General features: G+C 45.8%; 1 protein-coding gene across 5 annotated transcripts in view; it reads left to right on the top strand.

Moving 5' to 3' along the window:
- thg1l (tRNA-histidine guanylyltransferase 1-like) overlaps positions 1-20,254 on the top strand; it is a 53,448-nt gene that overhangs the window by 9,314 nt on the left and 23,880 nt on the right. For all 5 annotated transcript variants that reach the window (XM_085995110.1, XM_085995108.1, XM_085995105.1 and 2 more), the window contains exons 2-3: positions 10,706-10,949; positions 13,101-13,277. In XM_085995110.1, the coding sequence (XP_085851236.1) occupies positions 10,714-10,949; positions 13,101-13,277 (413 nt within the window). In that variant the 5' untranslated portion in view covers positions 10,706-10,713. The remainder of the gene's footprint in view (positions 1-10,705; positions 10,950-13,100; positions 13,278-20,254) is intronic.

Raw genomic sequence — 20,254 nt, 5'->3', positions numbered from 1 at the left:
TTCAATAGACACATATGGTGATGGATCCCACAGCCTAATAGCCCTCAGTTTAAGAACATTTCTCCTCCCTTCCACCTTGGTTCTTCTACTTTACTGGCTGCCCCTCTCTGTGCTTCACCCACTCCGTGTTGAGAATGATAGTGCCCACCGCCCGCTTGAGCCCCAATCTCCCGACTCCAAGTCGCCTCTTCATCCCTCTTTGCTCCCCGAGACCACAGTCACCAGCACATCTCCACCCCCCCACCACCTCTGCGACAGTAGAAACATAGAAACATAGAAGATAGGAGCAGGAGTAGGCCATTTGGCCCCTCGAGCCTGTTCCGCCATTCAATGAGATCATGGCTGATCATCCAAATTCAGTACCCTGTCCCTGCCTTCTCTCCATATCCCTTGATCCCTTTAGCCTTAAGAAATATATCCAACTCCTTCTTGAATATATTTAATGAATTGGCCTCTACTGCCTTCTTTGGCTTGGCAGAGAATTCCACAGGTTCACCACTCTCTGGGTGAAGAAATTCCTCCTCATCTCTGTCCTAAATGGCTTACCCCTTATCCTTAGACTATGACCCCTGGTTCTGGACTCCCCATCGGGAACATCCTTCCAGCATCTAGTCTGTCTAGTCCTGTTAAAATTTTATAAGTTTCAATGAGATCCCCTCTCATTCTTCTAAACTCCAGCGAGTACAAGCCCAATCGACCCAATCTCTCCTCATACGTCATTCCTGCCATCCCAGGTATCAGCCTGGTGAATCTTCGCTGCACTCCTTCCATGGCAAGAACATCCTTCCTCAGATAAGGCGACCAAAACTGCACACAATACTCAAGATGTAGCCTCACCAAGGCCCTGTACAACTGCAGCAAGACATCCTTGTTCCTGTACTCAAACCCTCTCGCTATGAAGGCCAACATACCATTTGCCGCCTTAACCGCCTGCTGCACCTGCATGCTTACCTTCAGCGACTTGTGCACAAGGACACCCAGGTCTCGTTGCACTTCCCCTTCTCCCAATCTATTGCCGTTCAGATAATCTGCCTTCCTGTTTTTGACACCAAAGTGGATAACCTCGCATTTATCCACATTATATTGCATTTGCCATGCTTCTGCCCAATCACCCAACCTGTCCAAATCATACTGGAGTTTCTCGGCATCCTCCTCACAGCACACACGCCCACCCAGCTTTGTGTCGTCTGCAAACTTGGAGCTATTACATCTAGTTCCCTCGTCCCGATCATTAATATATATTATGAATAGCTGGGGTCCAAGGACTGATCCCTGCGGTACCCCACTAGTCACTGCCTGCCACTCGGAAAAAGAGCCGTTTATTCCAACTCTTTGTTTTCTGTCTGCCAACCAGTTCTCTATCCAAGTCAATACCTTGCCCCCAGTCCCATGTGCCTTAATTTTACACGCTAATCTCTTATGCGGGACCTTATCGAAAGCCTTCTGAAAGTCCAAATACACCACATCCACTGGTTCTCCCTTATCTATTTTACCAGTTACATCCTCAAAAAATTCCAGTAGATTAGTCAAGCACGATTTACCTTTTGTAAAGCCATGTTGACTTTGTCCGATCCGGTCACTTTTTCCCAAGTGCTCTGCTATTACATCTTTTATAATGGACTCTAGCATTTCCCCCACTACCGATGTCAGGCTTACCGGTCTGTAATTCCCCGTTTTCTCTCTACCACCCTTTTTGAACAGTGGGGTAACATTAGCTACCCTCCAATCCATGGGTACTGTTCCAGAGTCTATCAAATTTTGGAAGATGACCAGCAATGCATCTACTATTTCTAGGACCACTTCTTAAGTACCCTAGGATGTAGATTATCAGGCCCTGGGGATTTATTGGCCCTCAATCCCATCAATTTCCCTAACACCATTTCCCTACAAATACTGATTTCTATCAGTTCCTCCCTTTCATTAGACCCTATGTTCCCCGACATCTTTGGGAGGTTATTTGTGTCCTCCTTTGTGAAGACAGAACCAAAGTATGTATTTAATTGGTCTTCCATTTCTTTGTTCTCCATTATAACTTCCCCTGATTCTGACTGCAAGGGACCTACGCTTGACTTCACCAATCTTTGTCTCTTCACATCTATAAAAGCTATTACAGTCAGTTTTTATGTTCCCTGCAAGCTTACTCTTACTCTATTTTCCCCCTCTTAATTAATCCCTTTGTTGGATCCTAAACTGCTCCCAATCTTCAGGTTTACTGCTTTTTCTGGCTAATTTATATGTCCTCTCCTTGGATCTTATGCTATCCCTAATTTCCCTTGTTAGCCACGGTCGAGTCACCTTTTTTGTTTTATTTTTATGCCAAACTGGGATGAACAAATTCTGTAGTTCATGCATGCGATCTTTGAATGTTTGCCATTGCCCATCCACCGTCAGCCCTTTGAGTGACATTCCCCAATCAATCCTACCCAACTCGCTCCTCATGCCATCGTAGTCTCCTTTATTTAAATTTAGGACCCTGGTCTCTGAGTCAACTACTTCACTCTCCATCTTAATGAAGAATTCGATCATATTATGATCGCTCCGACCCAAGGGGCCTCGCACAACAAGATTGCTAATTAATCCTTTCTCATTACATAATACCCAGTCTAAGATGGCTGATCTCTAGTTGGTTCCTCAACATATTGGTTCAGGAAACCATCCTGTATACACTCCAGGAATTCCTCCTCCACAGTATTGTTACTAATTTGGTTAGCCCAATCTGTATGTAGATTAAAGTCACCCATGATAACTGCTGTGCCCTTCTTGCACGCTTCTCTAATTTCCCGTTTAATGCCATCCCCGACCTCCGCATTACTGTTTGGAGGTCTATATACCACTCCCACTAACGTTTTCTGCCCCTTGGTATTTCTCAGTTCTTCCCATACAGATTCCACATCATTAGAGCTAATATCCTTCCTTTCAATTGTGTTAATCCCTTCTTTAACCAGCAATGCTACCCCACCTCCCTTTCCTTTTTGCCTATCTTTCCTGAATATTGAATACCCCTGGATGTTGAGTTCCCAGCCTTGGCCACCCTGGAGCCACGTTTCCGTATTCCCAATCATATCATATTCGTTTACCTCTATTTGCGCAGCTAATTCATCCACTTTATTACAAATGCTCCTCGCATTAAGAGACAAAGCCTTCAGGCTTGTTTTTTTAACGCTCTTAGATCTTTTAGAATTATTATTTACTGTGGCCATGTTTGATTTAAACCCTTGATTTCTCTGCCTGTCACTTTTGTTTTTCTCCTTCCTGTCTTTTGCTTTTATCCTTGTTTCCCTTTCCTCTGTCTCCCCGCTCAGGTTCCCAACCCCCTGCCATTTTAGTTTAAACCCTCCCCCAGAGCATTAGCAAACACTCCCGCTAGGACATCGGTCCTGGCCCTGCCCAGGTGCAAACCGTCCGTTTTGTACTGGTCCCACCTCCCCCAGAACCGGTTCCAATGTCCCAGGAATTTGAATCCCTCCCCCTTACACCGTTCCTCTAGCCACGTATTCATCTGAAATATCCTTCTATTCCTACTCTGACTAGCACGTGGCACTGGTAGCAATCCTGAGATTACTACCTTTTGAGGTCCTATTTTTTAAATTTACCTCCTAACTCCCTATATTCAGCTTTTAGGACCTCATCCCGGTTTTTACCTATATCGTTGATACCTATATGCACCACGACAACTGGCTGTTCACCCTCCCCCTCCAGAATGCCCTGCAGCCGCTCCGAGACATCCTTGACCCTTACATCAGGGAGGCAACACACCATCCTGGAGTCTCGTTTGCGGCCGCAGAAACGCCTATCTATTCCCCTTACAATAGAATCCCCTATTACTATAGCTCTCCCCCTCTTTTTCCTCCCGTCCTGTGCAGCAGAGCCACCCCTGGTGCCAGGAAGTTGGCGGCTGCTGCTGCCTTCCCCTGGTAAGCCATCCCCCATCAGTATCCAAAGTGCTATATCTGTTTGAGAGGGGGACGGCCACAGGGGACCCCTGCACTACCTGCCTGCGCCTACTACTCTGCCTGTTGGTCACCCGTTCCCTTTCTGCCTGTGCCACCTTTACCTGCGGTGTGACCAACTGATTAAACGTGCTATTCACGACGTCCTCAGCATCGCGAATGGTCCAGTATGTATCCAATCGCTGCTCCAGCACCGCAATGCGGTCTGTCAGTAGCTGCAGCTGGATACACTTCCTGCACACATGGTTGTCAGACACCATTCTGAATGTCAGCACCCATCATTCCTGGCTCTCCAGCCCCCTCCCGCCTGCGCTCTGTGCGGTCGCAGCTCTCTGCAATGATGGTCGAGTGATGTCACTGGGGGGGGCGGGGTAGCGCACTGCAGCGGGAAATGTAATCCAATGACCATCACATAAATAATCTACAGGCAGTGCCCTGGAGAGCCAGGCCCTATTTAGCGAGGGTACCAGTCGTTCCGGTGCAGTTCCTGGCTTCTTTGGAATGGGGAGTTCTATGCAGGGCGGTGGAGAGGCTCCTCTGTCCCTGGGACGGAGCGGTGGAGAGGCTCCTCTGCCCTGGGGCGGAGATGTGGAGAGGCTCCTCTGTCCCTGGGACGGAGCTGTGGAGAGGCTGCTCTGTGGAGAGGCTCCCCTGTCCCTGAGGCGGAGCTGTGGAGAGGCTTCTCTGTCCCTGGGATGGAGCTGTGCAAGCATTCAGTCCCGGGGCTGGAGGGGTTTCCCTGCCACTGTGGATGTTGGGTGGAGAGGTCTCCATTTCATGAGCCTTTTTTTCCACCTGTTGCTGCATCTCACGTACCTGCGTGTCCAGGTACTTCAGTTGCAAACAGACTTGGTGATTTCAAGGCTTTCCATAGTTCAGAATTTGTGAGTGTCCGTGGTCTGTATTTATTACAATGTAAGTTATTTGGGACTGTGAATAAGTGTCTATTTGCGGGTGCCTTTTTTTTGCAGGTGTCAGTTTTTGTGGATGCCTGGTTGTACAGGTTTTACTGTAGTTTTGAAGCTGAAGGCAATAAAGGGTAGGGCTTAAATAACAGAAAATGCTGGAAATACTCAGCAGGCCAGGCAGCATCCGTGGAGAGAGAAACAGAGTTAACGTTTCAGGTCTGGGACCCTTCATCAGAACTGGAAAAAGCTGGAGATGTAACAGATATTAAGCAGGTGCAGAGACGGGGAGGGGGGGGCGCGTTAGGAGGGGAGGAAGGAATTGAAAGAACATCCTATACTTTTGTAAGAGGCAGGAAAGATAAAATGTTGCAAATGGGAATGACAGAAATCATACTGCATGAAAAATGGGGGCAGGGATAATTATCTGAAATTGTTGAACTCGATATTGAGTCCGGCAGGCTGCAAAGTGCCCAATCGAAAGATGAGGTGCTGTTCCTCGAGCTTACGTTGAGCTTCATTGGAACAATGTAATAGCCCGAGGACAGAGAGATCAGAGTGGGAGTGAAGCGGTGAATCAAAGTGACAGGCGACCGGAAGCTCAGGGTCACCCGTACGGACTGAACGGAAGTGTTCCGCAAAGCGGTCGCCCAATCTGCGTTTGGTCTCCCCAATCACCCCAACAGCCCTGCTCCTTCACCTGGCACCTTCCCGTGCAAGCGCAGGAGATGCAACACATGCCCTTTTACCTCCTCCCTTCCCACTGTCCAGGGCCCCAAACAACTCTTCCAGGTGAAACCGATTTACTTGTACTTGCAATTTAGTATACTGTATTCGCTGCTCACGATGCGGTCTCCTCTACATTGGGCAGACCAAACGCAGATTGGGCGACCGCTTTGGGGAACACCTCCGTTCAGTCTGTACGGGTGACCCTGAGCTTCCGGTCGCCTGTCACTTTAATTCAGCGCTTCACTCCCACTCTGATCTCTCTGTCCTCGGGCTATTACATTGTTCCAATGAAGCTCAACGTAAGCTCGAGGAACAGCACCTCATCTTTCGATTGGGCACTTTACAGCCTGCCGGACTCAACATTGAGTTCAACAATTTCAGATAATTATCCCTGCCCCCATTTTTCATGCAGTATGATTTTTGCCACTCCCATTTGCAACATTTTATCTTCCCTGCCTCTTACAAAAGTATAGGGTGTTCTTTCTATTTCTTCCTCCTCTCCTAACGCCACCCCCCCCCCCCCCACCCCCATCTCTGCACCTGCTTAATATCTGTTACATCTCCAGCTTTTTCCAGTTCTGATGAAGGGTCCCAGACCTGAAACGTTAACTCTGTTTCTCTCTCCACAGATGCTGCCTGGCCTGCTGAGTATCTCCAGCATTTTCTGTTGTTATTTCAGATTTCCAGCATCTGCAGTATTTTGCTTTTATAAAAGGGTAGGGCTTGTAGTTTTGTGGGAGGCAGAGAGAGAAAGAAAGGAAGGTGGGGAAGTGAAAATGAAAAGAGAAGAAATGAGTTCTTCTATGCTGTCTGATTCTATAAGCTTGCAAAAAGGAATGCATGACAAGACTGGCTTTCTCTTTACTTAAAGGAACGCAATCAGCAAATGCCTACGGCCACACTAGTCTAAAAACGCCCGATCTCTGATTTTGGAAGCTAAGCAGAGTCAGGCCTGGTTAGTACTTGATAAAGGGTTTTGACCCGAAACCTTGACTCTAGTTTCTCTCCACGGATGTTGCCTGGCCTGCTGATTTTTTCCAGCATTTTCTGTTGTTATTTCGGATTTCCAGCATCTGCAGTATTTTGCTAACATACTGGTTAGTACTTGGATAGAAGACCGCCTGGGAATACCAGGTGCAGTAGGCTTTTGCTGCCAGCAGAGGCTGCTCACAGCACCACACATTCACACTGCAGTTCATCAACCACTAACCATTTTGCTGCTCGCTCCTCCACACACTCACACTCTCTCTCTCTCTCGCTTTCTTTTGCCCATTTTTTTTTGCTGCACGTTCTGCTGCTACACAAAGGCAAAGGGGGCAAGACAGAGTGACGAAAAAAAGCAGAACAAAATAATAAGCTAGCAAAAAAGCACACACACGATGCTGCAGCAGAGAGGACAGATAAAGTACGTAGAAAACTAGGAGGGACAAACAGCAACAGAGAAACAATTGTGTAGAAGGCGCCAAAATTAGATGGAGGGAAAAAGCAAAGCCAACGAGCATGGTTTTGGAATGCATGTGTGTTAATGCGAGGAATGCTACAAATAAGGTTGACTAATTGCAGGCGCTCGTTGCCACATGGGGTTATGGTATAAGTGGCTGTAACACAGACCTGACTTGAACATGGGCGGGAATGGCAACTAAACATTCCTGGCTACAATGTATTCAGGAGGGATGGGGAAGGGCAAAAGATGGAGGGGGCGGGGGTGTTGGCAGTATAGATCAAGAATAATATTACATTTCTACAGAGGGAAGATAGAGATTCAAAGACTGAATCTATTTGATTAGCGTTAAGGAAGAGAAAAGGAGCTGTTACATTGCTGGGCTTTACTGTAGACCCCCAAATAATGAGGTCATCGAGGAGCAAAGCTGTAGGCAAATTTCAGTGATTGAGGGATGGGAACAAAGATTGACCAGGAAAATATTAATGAGAAATGGCAGACCTTCAACGCAGAGATATTTCGGTACAAACCAAGCATTTTCCCACTAGGAGGAAGAATTTAAAAATATTTCATTAGTGTAAAGTAGTCAGTTTATTAGTAAATTAAGTATTCTTTCATTTTTAAAAGGTGCCTTCGTGTCCACAGCTTAATTTTAAGCGTCTCCTCGAAAGCCCGCAATCGGGCGCATAATAGTGGAAACTCGTCAAGGTGATTAATTTGATCTGGGGACGTGGCCAGTTTTGTGGGCGGAGCCTGGCTGAGACTTTTTTATAACTATTGCAAAAGATTGCGGTGTAGCGGTTCATGGAGATCGCCACTAAATAAGAGAGTTTGACTTCGACGAACTATAAATAAGTTGTTTATTTACGGGAACAGGCTAATTACAGCAGGTAAGATGGCTGACTGTAGGAGCACCGTGGTGTAGGTCTTGTCCCAGCGGGGACTCCACGAGGACTGAGTTCGCAGTCCTGTGGGGAGCGTGATGACGTCATCGCGTTTGTGTTGTGACGTCATCACGTTGTTCGCGTTTTCCGTGCTTAGGGCGTCACGTGATGCACGTCGTTGCGTCGCTGGCCGTTGAGGCCGAAGTCGGGAGGCCGGGCTGTGCCGGTGCTTGCCGCGGGGGCGGAAGATCGCGTCGCTCCCGTCGGCTGACGTTGAGGCCGAAGACGCTAGGCCGGGCTGTGCCGGCGCACGTACGTGACGTGACGTCAGCGCGCTAGGGCGCGTCTTAAAGGGGCAATGGCCCCAACAGGTAAGTTAAAAGGGCAATGGCCCCAAAAGGTAAGTTAAACATACAGTAAGGTAAGTTAAAGGGAATTATGTGTCTCAATGTAAGGGACAACCAGTGGTACCGCCACAGCGGAAAGTCGATTTGCACCGACCATAATTTGCACTTGAAATTCCTCGACCTTTTGCACTGGTTTGGCCGATTTTGGGCAAATTGCGCTGATAAAACCAGCACAACCTAGCAGAAACTACAGGTCAATGTTGAAGTTTGCGGATGATACAAATCTTGGCAATGTAAATCATGAGCAGGATAGTAGCAGACTTGAGGAGGACATGGACTGACGGTAGTAATGGGCAGACACACGGCAGGTGCAGTTTAACGCAGATAAGTGTGAAGTGATGCACTTTGGGAGGAACAATATGGAGAGGCAGTATAATCTAATTAGTAGTATTTTGAGGGGGTTGCAATAGCAGACGGACCTGGGGGTGCAAATGCACAAATCTTTGAAGGTGGTAGATCAAGTTGAGAAGGCAGTTAAGAAAGCTTTGTAAATAAATAGGGGCATTGAATACAAAAACAAGGAAGTTATGCTAAACCTTTAAAAGTGGGTAGGCCTCAGCTGAAGTATTATGTACATTTTAGGAAGAATGTCAAGGACTTGGAGAGGCTACAGAGGAGGTTTCGCAGGATGACAGACTTAAGTTATGTGTTGAGATTGGATTGTTCTCCTTAGAGCAGAGAAGGTTAAAGGGAGATTTAATAGAGGTATTCAAATTTTTGAGAAGTTTTGATGGAGTAGATAATGTTTCCTATGGTCATTAACCAGAGGTCATAGATTTTAAATAATTGCCAGGGGAAATTAGAATTTTTTTCAGAGTTATGATCTGGAACGCACTACCTGAAAGCAGATTCCAAAGGCGCTTTCAAGAGGCAATTGTATATATGTATTTGAAGAGGACTAATTTGCAGGGTTGTGGGGGGGGAATGCTGGGGTGTTGGACTAAATTGGGCAGCTCTTTCAAAGAACCGGCACAGGCACGATGGGCCGAATGGCCCCCTACTGTATGATTCTATGATTTTGCTGATCAGTCTTAAGTGAAAGTGTCATACAATTAATGCCTAGGCCTTGGTACTGTTATGGGTTCACTTTTATTATGAAACGGCAGCTGGTTACTGCTGCATGGATCCAGAGATTTCCTTTAGTGGTATAGATGCAGACGTGCGCTAGTTCCGCGTGGCCTGTAGTTTATTGTTCAAGCTGTTAAATTGGTCCAAATGTATGTGTGGGATGTTCAGCCATGTGTTATGACCCTGAGGGGCCCACTTCGATCAAGAACGTGTATAAATATGGTTAAATGACAAGCTGGGTCATATGGGTTGCAGGGGACAGCCAAAGAACCTGTATCTTTTCCCCCTCTCTTGCTCATTGAGCCACTCAAATAGTACCTGGTACCTATTCTTCATCTAGCTAGGGCTAAAACCCGTGTTTGTCAGTTGTTTTAACGATTAGTGACCATCCTTGATGGAGCGATAAACATGCACTCCTTGGGTATTGTCTTCGAACCATTTTAACCGCAAGTTGATGGGAACCAGGCCGATCATTTCTGACAGACTTGGTCAACCCAGACCTAAGCCACGCAGCTGGCTTAACAACAGCTTAAACTAGGCACGCGCTCACACACCCCTCTCCAGAGCTATTAGAGGACCTTTCAGAATATCTCATTGCTTTTTGCAATTGGGGAAAGAAAGTATTGTTTCCAATGGTTATATTTATTGGCTTAAAATAAATTGCACCTCTTTTAATCAAGGAGTTATTCTATAAACGATGACTTGCCAGTTAAACATGAAGGCTCTGGTTCCTTCTCATGGCACCGCTGAGATGTGGAATTGTGTGTGCTCTGAAGCACAAGCCCAACTGAACCCACAGCTCCTCTTCACATATAGCCTTCAAACGAGCTATTGCTCCATGAGTCTCGGTATATGTCCCCAGTCCACCTGGCTGTGGGATGTTGCCTTTATTATGCGGTGTTCCCTTTCTCTTGCTGTCCAGTGCCAGAGAGCAAAGGTACGTCGTTAAGAAGCAGGCTTATCCCAGCATCCATACAGAATTGGAAGGGCCGTATTAATCCTGTTCTTCCCCCATCCCCTCAATTTGGGAGAACACTAGTTTCTACTTGGCAGTTGCCCAAAGTGCTAGCTTATGGGTCCAGACCCACATCCCATTACTCTGTACGGCAACGTGTTGGCATATTACTGACTGGCCTTCGAGGAGGATACTAAGCGACTTGGGATGTTTTCTTACTGCGTTAAAGGTGCTTTACAAATGCAAGTTGTTGTTTGGGATTGTGACCCTGAACTAAAAGTTGGTGGAAAAACGATAGGACCGTGAAACATTGTGCCCTCTGAAGTTTGACGGTGATAATAAGCATCGTCCTCTTTACTGTTGCAGGCTGCCCGATGCTGTATAGGACGTATTTGGACCGACTTTCAAAAGCTGCTGTTAGAATCTGTCTTTCCAGGTCCAGTAGCGGAATTGGCCGAGGGTTCCTTTGGGTCACACCACACGTGCGTGCTCAGAGTCGCAAAACTATGGCTAAAAGTAAATTTGAATATGTTCGCAATTTCGAAGTTGATGATACCTGTCTGCAAAACTGCTGGGTTGTGGTTCGACTGGACGGCCGGAATTTTCACAAGTGAGTGGAAAGCAATATCGTTCAATAGATACTGATAAATTATAGATAGGTAAATGATCGATTGTATCTCAAAGCATTTTGAGGCATTTTATGCAGTCCATAAACTTAAACCCATCCAAAACTCTGCTGCCCATATCCTAACTCGCACCAAGTCCTGTTCACCTATCACCTCTGTGCTCGCTGACCTACATTGACTCCTGTTCCACCAACATAGGAACAGGATTAGGCCATTCAGCTCCTCGAGCAATGTTCCCGTTAAGCTGCTGGAGGCCCCGCGCAGGCCACTCAATGGCTTTACAATTGAAATAACCACGCATGCACGAGAAATTGAATGAGCCGCGCAGCTTGTTAAATGGGCCCTGCACGCAAAATAAATTAGCGGGAACATTGCCCTCAAGTCTGTTCCACCATTCAGTAAGATGATCTGTATCTTAAATCCACCCACTGCCTTGGCTCCATATTCTTTTATACACTTGGCTAGCAAAAATCTATCTTATCAGATTTAAAATTTTTAATTAAGCTTGCATCTACTGCTTTTTGTGGGAAAGCGTTCCCCACTTCCCACCAGTCACAAAGCAAACATGCAGGTGCAGCAAGCAGTTAGGAAGTCAAATGGTATGTTGGCCTTCATTGCAAGAGGATTTGAGTACAGGAGCAAGGATGTCTTGCTACAGTTATACAGGGCCTTGGTGAGACCACACCTGGAGTACTGTGTGCAGTTTTGGTCTCCTTACCTCAGAAAGGATATACTTGCCATAGAGGGAGTGCAGCGAAGGTTCCCCAGACTGATTCCTGGGATGGCAGGACTGTCGTATGAGGAGAGATTGGGTCGACTAAACCGGTATTCACTAGAGTTTAGAAACATGAGAGGGGATCTCATTGGAACGTATAAAATTCTGACAGGGCTAGACAGACTGGATACAGGGAGGATGTTTCTCCTGGCTGGGGTGTCTAGAACGAGGGGTGACAGTCTCCGGATACGGGGTAGGACATTTAGGATTGAGATGAGAAATTTCTTCACTCATAGGGTGGTGAACCTGTGGCTGTGGAGGCCAAGTCACTGAATATATTTAAGAAGGAGACATATATTTCTAGACACAAAAGGGGTATGGGGAGAGAGCGGGAATATGGTATATTGAGATAAAGGATCAGCCATGATCATATTGAATGGCGGAGCAGGCTCGAAGGGCCAAATGGCCTACTCCTGCTCCTATGTTTCTAGTACCCTTTGTGTGAAGAAGTGTTTCCCAACTTCTCTCCTGAATGGCCTGGCTCTGATTTTTAAGGTTATGTCCTGTTGTCCTAGACTCCCCCAGCAGTGGAAAAACTTTCTCGCTACCTACCCTTTCAAAACCCTAAAAACCTCAAATCAAATCACCCCTTAACCTTCTATATTCCCGGGAATACAAGGCTAGTTTATGTAATCTCTCCTCCTAATCGAACACTTGGTACCATTCTGGTGAATCTGTGCTTCAATATATCCTTTCTCGGGTGTGGTGTCCAGAACTGTATATCTCAGTATTCCAGATGTGGTCTAACCAGGGCTTTGTATAACTTCCTCCCCTTTTTATTGTAGCCCTCTAGTTAGATAGGCAAAGGGTACGGTAGCCTAGTGGTTATGGTGCTGGACTAGGGTGTCAGTTCAAATCCCACCATGGTCACTAATATCCTTAGCAGGGAAGGGAACCTACTGCCCCTTACCTGGTCTGACCTATATGTGACACCATTCATTGAATCTCAAGGCAACTGGGGAGGGCAATAAATACTGCTTTGCTAGTGTCACCCAGAACCTTTTTAAGAAAGCGTTTCATGTAAAACTAATTGTCAGTATTCATTGGCAATACATAGTCAGTAAAAAGTCAGAAGGATTTGACCTCTTACTGGGATAGAGTTCAATTGCCCTCAGCAGCCCTGGATTCGGGAGGAGAAAATTGGTTCATTATTTAGCAACCTACCTTAAGAGATTCTTCTGTTCCTGAATTAAAGGGAGGTGCATCTCCCTTTATCATGTAGAGTAGGGCCAAAGGTTTGCATCCTGGCCAAGTGCATTTGGTTTCTAAGTTCAGTCCATTGTGTGAACAGCGCTGCTGCTGTTTCAAACTCTTGCCATTTGAACAATTCTTCTTGCTTAAACTGGTTTCTGGACTTCAGGTTTGCAGATCAGCACGGCTTCAGTAAGCCCAACGACGAGCGGGCCCTCCGTTTGATGACTAAGTGCGCGTTGACCGTCATGGAAGAACTGAGTGACATTGTGGTCGCGTACGGCCAAAGTGATGAATACAGCTTCGTCTTTAAAAAGAAGAGTAACTGGTTCAAGAGGAGAGCAAGGTGCAGTGTACAAAGAGAGGCTTTCACTGTGGGCTAGTCTTCTGGCTTTATTTGCAGCACCACAATGCTTCAGATATATTGTGATCAAAGTGTCGGGAAGGAACGATGCATCTTTATCAAATACAAGGGTTACATAAAATTGAGAAGCTATAGTTACGAGGAAAGACTGGAGAAACGGAGACTCTTTCTATTACAACAAGGAAGGTTAAGAGGAGATCTGATGGAGGTCATTATTATGAGAGGTTTTGATAAGGTCAACAGGGGAAAAACTCTCTCTACTAATCAGCGAGTCAGTAACTAGTAGGTATAAACTTATGATCATCCAGAGTAGGACGGGGGAGGTGAGAAGATTTGCTTTCATGCCGAGGGTGGTTGGTATATGGAATGAGCAAGTAGACTCCATAATGGCTTTAAAAACGGAAATGGGGTATGTATTTGGAAAAGAAGAATTTAAAAGGTTACAGGGAAAGGGCAGGGGAATGAACATTGGAACAGGAGTAGGATATTCAGCCTTTTGAGCCGTTCCGCCATTCAAAAAGATCATGGCTGATCTGTATCTTAACTCTACCCGCCTTGGTTCCATATCCCTTAATACCCTTACTTAATAAAAAAATCTCTCAATCTCAGTTTTGAAATTTTCCATTAACCCCGAACCTCAACAGCTTTTTGGGGAGGGAGTTCCAGATTTCTGCTACCCTTTGTGTGAAGAAGTGCTTCCTGACATTACCCCTGAATGGCGCAGCTGTAATTTTAAGATTATGCCACCTTGTGCTGGACTCCCCCCACTAGAGGAAATAGTTTATCACACTATCCTATCAAATTCTTTAATCATCTTAAACACCTCTATTACATCATCCCTTAATCTCCTATACTTGAGGAAATACAAGCCTAGTCTATCCAATGTGTTCTCATATTTTACCCTTTCATCACCAGAATGACTCTTTTCAGAGAGCTGGCACAGGCACGATGGGCTGAAGGGTCTCCTGTGCTGGAAAATGTTGTTTCCATGAACTCTCTCCTTTCTGTATGCTTTAGGGACACTGCAGCATGCATTGGAATGCGATATGCAGGTTGTGGTAACCATTGTGTGCACTTTACAATGAAGGGTTAAATGGAAGCGGCTTGTTCATTCGTGGGGGTGGGGTGGGGGGGATGTAGTAATTCTGTCTGGCTACTATTTTTTTTCCTTCCTTCGGCTCCTGGGTATAGTGACTGGTGCTGGGCTTCAGTTCAACCAGTGACATCAGTCCCCTGGAACCTCTCTTGAGGCTGTTTTCTAATGTTACTCGACAGTGACGTCAGTAGGCTGTTCAACTGTCCTCGGTAGGCAGGCGCACTTCCCCAGCACAGACTTTTATTTAGAGTCATAGTCATAGTTATACAGCACAGAAAGAGGCCCTTCGGCCCATCGTTTCCATGCCGGCCATCAAGGCCTGTCTATTCTAATCCCATTTTCCAGCACTTGGTCCGTAGTCTTGAATGCTATGGCATTTCAAGTACTCATCTAAATGCTTCTTGAATGTTGTCAGGGCTCCTGCCTGTACCACCCTTTCAGGCAGAGAGTTCCAGATTCCAACCACCCTCTGGGTGAAAAAGTTTTTCCTCAAATCCCCTCTAAACCTCCTGCCCCTTACCTTGAAACTATGTCCCCTGGTTATTGACCCCACTACTAAGGGGAAAAGTTCCTTTCTATCTACCCTATCTATGCCCATCATACTTTTGTACACCTCAATCAGGTCCCCCCCTCAACCTTCTCTGCTCTAAGGAAAACAACCCCAGCCTGTCCAGTCTCTTCATAGCTGAAGTGCTCCAGCCCAGGTAACATACTGGTGAATCTCCTCTGCACCCTCTCCAATGCAATCACATCCCTCCTATAATGTGGCGACCAGAACTGCACACAGTATTCCAGCTGTGGCCTAACTAGCGTTTTGTACAGTTCCATCATAACCTCCCTGCTCTTGCCTTCATTAGCCGAGGCATAGAATACAAGTATCCCATATGCCTTTTTAACCACCTTATAGAAACATAGAAGATAGGAGCAGGAATAGGCCATTCGGCCCCTCGAGCCTGCTCCGCCATTCTATGTGATCATGGCTGATCATTCAAATTCAGTACCCTGTCCCTGCTTTCTCCCCATATCCCTTGATCCCTTTAGCCTTAAGAAATATATCCAACTCCTTGAATATATTTAATGAATTGGCCTCTACTGCCTTCTGTGGCAGAGAATTCCACAGGGTCACCACTCTCTGGGTGAAGAAATTCCTCCTCATTTTTGTCCTAAATGGCTTACCCCTTATCCTTAGACTGTGACCCCTGGTTCTGGACTCCCCGACCATCGGGAACATCCTTCCTGCATCTAGTCTGTCTAGTCCTGTTAGAATTTAATAAGTTTCAATGAGATCCCCTCTCATTCTTCTAAACTCCAGCGAGTACAAGCCCAATCGACCCAATCTCTCCTCATACGTTATTCCTGCCATCCCAGGTATCAGCCTGGTGAATCTTTGCTGCTCTCCTTCCATGGCAAGAATATCCTTCCTCAGATAAGGCGACCAAAACTGCACACAATACTCAAGATGTGATCTCACCAAGGCCCTGTACAACTGCAGCAAGACATCCATGTTCCTGTACTCCAACCCTCTCGCTACGAAGGCTAGCATACCATTTGCCTTCTTAACCGCCTGCTGCACCTGCATGCTTACCTTCAGCGACTGGTGCACAAGGATGCCCAGGTCTCGTTGCACTTCCCCTTCTCCCAATCTATTGCCATTCAGATAATCTGCCTTCCTGTTTTTGCCACCAAAGTGGATAACCTTGCATTTATCCACGTTATATTGCATCTGCCATGCTTCTGCCCAATCACACAACCTGTACAAATCATACTGGAGTTTCTTGGCATCCTCCTCACAGCACACATGCCCACCCAGCTTTGTGTCGTCTGCACACTTGGAGATATTACATCTAGTTCCTGTGTCCAGATCATTAATATATATTGTGAATAGCTGAGGTCCAAGGACTGATCCCTGCGGTACCCCACTAGTCACTGCCTGCCACTCGGAAAAAGAGCCGTTTATTCCAACTCTTTGCTTTCTGTCTACCAACCAGTTCTCTATCCAAGTCAATACCTTGCCCCCAATCCCACGTGCCTTAACTTTACACGCTAATCTCTTATGCGGGACCTTATCGAAAGCCTTTTGAAAGTCCAAATACACCACATCCACTGGTTCTCTCTTATCTATTTTACCAGTTACAGCCTCAAAAAATTCCAGTAGATTAGTCGAGCACGATTTACCTTTTGTAAATCCATGTTGACTTTGTCCAATCCGGTCACTGTTTTCCAAGTGCTCTGCTATTACATCTTTTATAATGGACTCTAGCATTTTCCCCACTACCAATGTCAGGCTTACCAGTCTTTAATTCCCCATTTTCTCGCTACCACCTTTTTTGAACAGTGGGGTAACATTAGCTACCTGCCAATCCATGGGTACTGTTCCAGAGTCTATTAAATTTTGGAAGATGACCAGCAATGCATCTACTATTTCTGGGGCCACTTCCTTAAGTACCCTAGGATGTAGATTATCAGGCCCTGGGGATTTAATGGCCTTCAATCCTGTCAATTTCTCTAACAGCATTTCCCTACAAATACTGACTTCTATCAGTTCCTCCCTTTCATTGGACCCTATGTTCCCCGACATCTCTGGGAGGTTATTTGTGTCCTCCTTTGTGAAGACAGAACCAAGGTATGTATTTAATTGTTGTGCCATTTCTTTGTTCCCCATTATAAATTCCCCTGATTCTGACTGTAAGGGACCTACGCTTGACTTCACCAATCTTTTTCTCTTCACATATCTATAAAAGCTTTTACAGTCAGTTTTTATGTTCCCTGAAAGCTTACACTCATACTCTATTTTCCTCCTCTTAATTAATCCCTTTGTCCTCCTTTGTTGAATCCTAAACTGCTCCCAATTCTCAGGTTCACTGCTTTTTCTGGCCAATTTATATGTCCTCTCCTTGGATCTTTTGCTATCTCTTAATTTCCCTTGTTAGCCACGGTTGAGTCACCTTTTTTGTTTTATTTTTATGCCAAACTGGGATGAACAAATTCTGTAGTTCATCCATGCGATCTTTGAATGTTTGCCATTGCCTATCCATCGTCAACCCTTTGAGTGACATTCCCCAATCAATCCTACCCAACTCGCGCCTCATACCATTGTAGTTTCCTTTTATTTAAATTCAGGACCCTAGTCTCTGAGTCAACTACTTCACTCGCCATCTTAATGAAGAATTCGATCATATTATGATCGCTCCGACCCAAGGGGCCTCGCACAACAAGATTGCTAATTAATCCTTTCTCAATACATCATACCCAGTCTAAGATGGCCTGATTTCTAGTTGGTTCCTCGACATAGTGGTCCAGGAAACCATCCCGTATACACTCCAGGAATTCCTCCTCCACAGTGTTGTTACTAATTCGCTTAGCCCAATCTATATGTAGATTAAAGTCACCCATGATAACTGCTGTGCCCTTATTGCACGCTTCTCTAATTTTCCTTTCAATGCCATCCCTGGCCTCCGCATTACTGTTTGGCGGTTTATATACCACTCCCACTAACGTTTTCTGCCCCTTGGTATTTCTCAGTTCTACCCATACAGATTCCACATCATCAGAGCTAATATCCTTCCTTACAATTGTGTTAATCCCCTCTTTAACCAGCAATGCTACCCCACCTCCTTTTCCTTTTTGCCTATCTTTCCTGAATATTGAATACCCCTGGATGTTGAGTTCCCAGTCTTGGGCACCCTGGAGCCATGTTTCCGTTATCCCAATCATATCATATATTTGTTTACCTTATCTACCTGTCTTGCTGCCTTCAGGGATCTATGTACATGCACACCAAGGTCCCTCTGATCCCCTGTCCTTCCTAGGGTCCTACCATTCATTGTGTATTCCCTTGTCTTGTTAGTCCTCCCAAAATGCATCACCTCACACTTAATCAGTGTTAAATTCCATTTGCCACTGTTCTGCCCATCTAACCATCCCGTCTATATTGTCCTGTAGCCTGAGGCTTCCCTCCTCGCTATTTACCACTCCACCAATTGTCGTGTCCTCTGCGAACTTATAGATCATACCTCCTATATTCATATCTAAATCACTAATGTACACTACAAACAGCAAAGGACCCAGCACCGATCCCTGCGGTACACCACTGGACACAGGCTTCCAGTCATAAAAACAACCTTTGACCATCACCCTCTGCCTCCTGCCACTAAGCCAATTTTGGATCCAATGTGCCAAATTGCCCTGGATCCCATGGGCTCTTACCTTCTTGACCAGTCTCCCATGCGGGACTTTGTCAAAAGCCTTACTGAAGTCCATGTAGACTACATCAACTGCACTACCCTCATCCACACACCTAATCACCCCCTTGAAAAATTCAGACATAATCTCCCCCTGACAAAGCCATGCTGACTATCCCTGATTAATCCCTGCCTCTCCACGTGGAGACTAATTCTGTCCCTCAGAATCACAGAAACCCCACAGTGCAGATAGAGGCCATTTCGGCCCATCGAGCCTGCACCGACACATATCCCACCTGATCCCCGTAACCCCTATACCAACACATATCCCACCCTATCCCCGTAACCCCACGTATTTAATCCCCCTGACACTAAGGGTCAATTTATCACAGCCAATCAACCTAATCCGCACATCTTTGGAGTTTTCCAATAATTTCCCTACCACTGATGTTCGGCTCACTGGTCTGTAATTCCCTGGTTTATCCCTACTACCCTTTATGAACAATGGTACTATGTTAGCTGTTTTCCAGTCCTCTGGCACCTCCCCTGTGGCCAGAGAGGTTCTGAAAATTTGTGTCAGAGCCCCTGCAATCTCCTCCCTTGCCTCACACAGTGGCCTGGGATACATCCTGTCAGGGCCTGGGGAGTTATCCACTTTTAAGCCCACTAAAACCACTAGTACCTCCTCTCAATACAAATTTGTTTAAGTATATCACAATCCCCCTGCCTGATTTCTATGCCTACATCGTCCTTCTCCATAGTGAACACAGATGCAAAATATTCATTTAAAGCCTCACCTACATCTTCCGACTCTACACGCAGATTGCCACTTTGGTCCCTAATGGGTCCTACTCTTTCCCTGGTTATCCTCTTGCCCTTAAAATACTTATAAAACACGTTTGGATTTTTCTTTATTTTGCCCGCCAGTGTTTTTTCATGCCCCCTCTTTGCTCTCCTAATTTCTTTAAGTACCCCCCTGCACTTTCTATACTCTAGGGCTTCCACTGTTTTTAGTCCTTTGTATCTGCCAAAAGCCTCCCTTTTTTCCTAATCCATTCTTGTATATCCCTTGACATCCAGGGTTCCCAGGAACATGTTGGCGTTGTACTCTCTCTATTTCTTTTCTGAAAGACTCCCACTGCTCTGATGTGGATTTTCCTACAAGTGGCTGATTCCAGTCCACTTTGGCCAGATCCTGCCTTATCATATTAAAATCGGCCTTCCCCCAATTTAGAACCTTTATTTCCGGTCCATCTTTGTCCTTTTCCATGACTACCTTAAATTTCACCAAATTATGGTCACCAAAATGCTCTCCCACTGACACTTCTACCACTTGCTTGGCTACATTCCCTAGAATTAGGTCCAGTACCGCCCCCTCTCTTGTAGGACTTTCTACATGCTGGCTCAAAAAGCTCTCCTGGATGCACTTTAAGTATACCACACCTTCTAAGTCTTTCACACTCTGACTATCCCAGTTAATATTGGGGAAGTTGAAATCCCCTACTATTATTACCCTATTATTTCTACACTTCTGAGATTTGCCTACATATCTGTTCCTCTATCTCCCCCTGACTATTTGGGGGCATATAGTACACTCCCAGCAAAGTGCTTGCCCCCTTTTTGTGTTTAGGTTCTACCCATATGACGTCATTAGAGGAACCTGCTAAGATATCATCCCTCCT

Source organism: Somniosus microcephalus, chromosome 8, assembly GCF_052327205.1.
Source record: "Somniosus microcephalus isolate GS21.2 chromosome 8, FLI_Smic_1.0, whole genome shotgun sequence".
Classification (NCBI taxonomy): Eukaryota; Metazoa; Chordata; class Chondrichthyes; order Squaliformes; family Somniosidae; genus Somniosus; species Somniosus microcephalus.
This window is presented reverse-complemented; position numbering and strand designations above follow the sequence as displayed.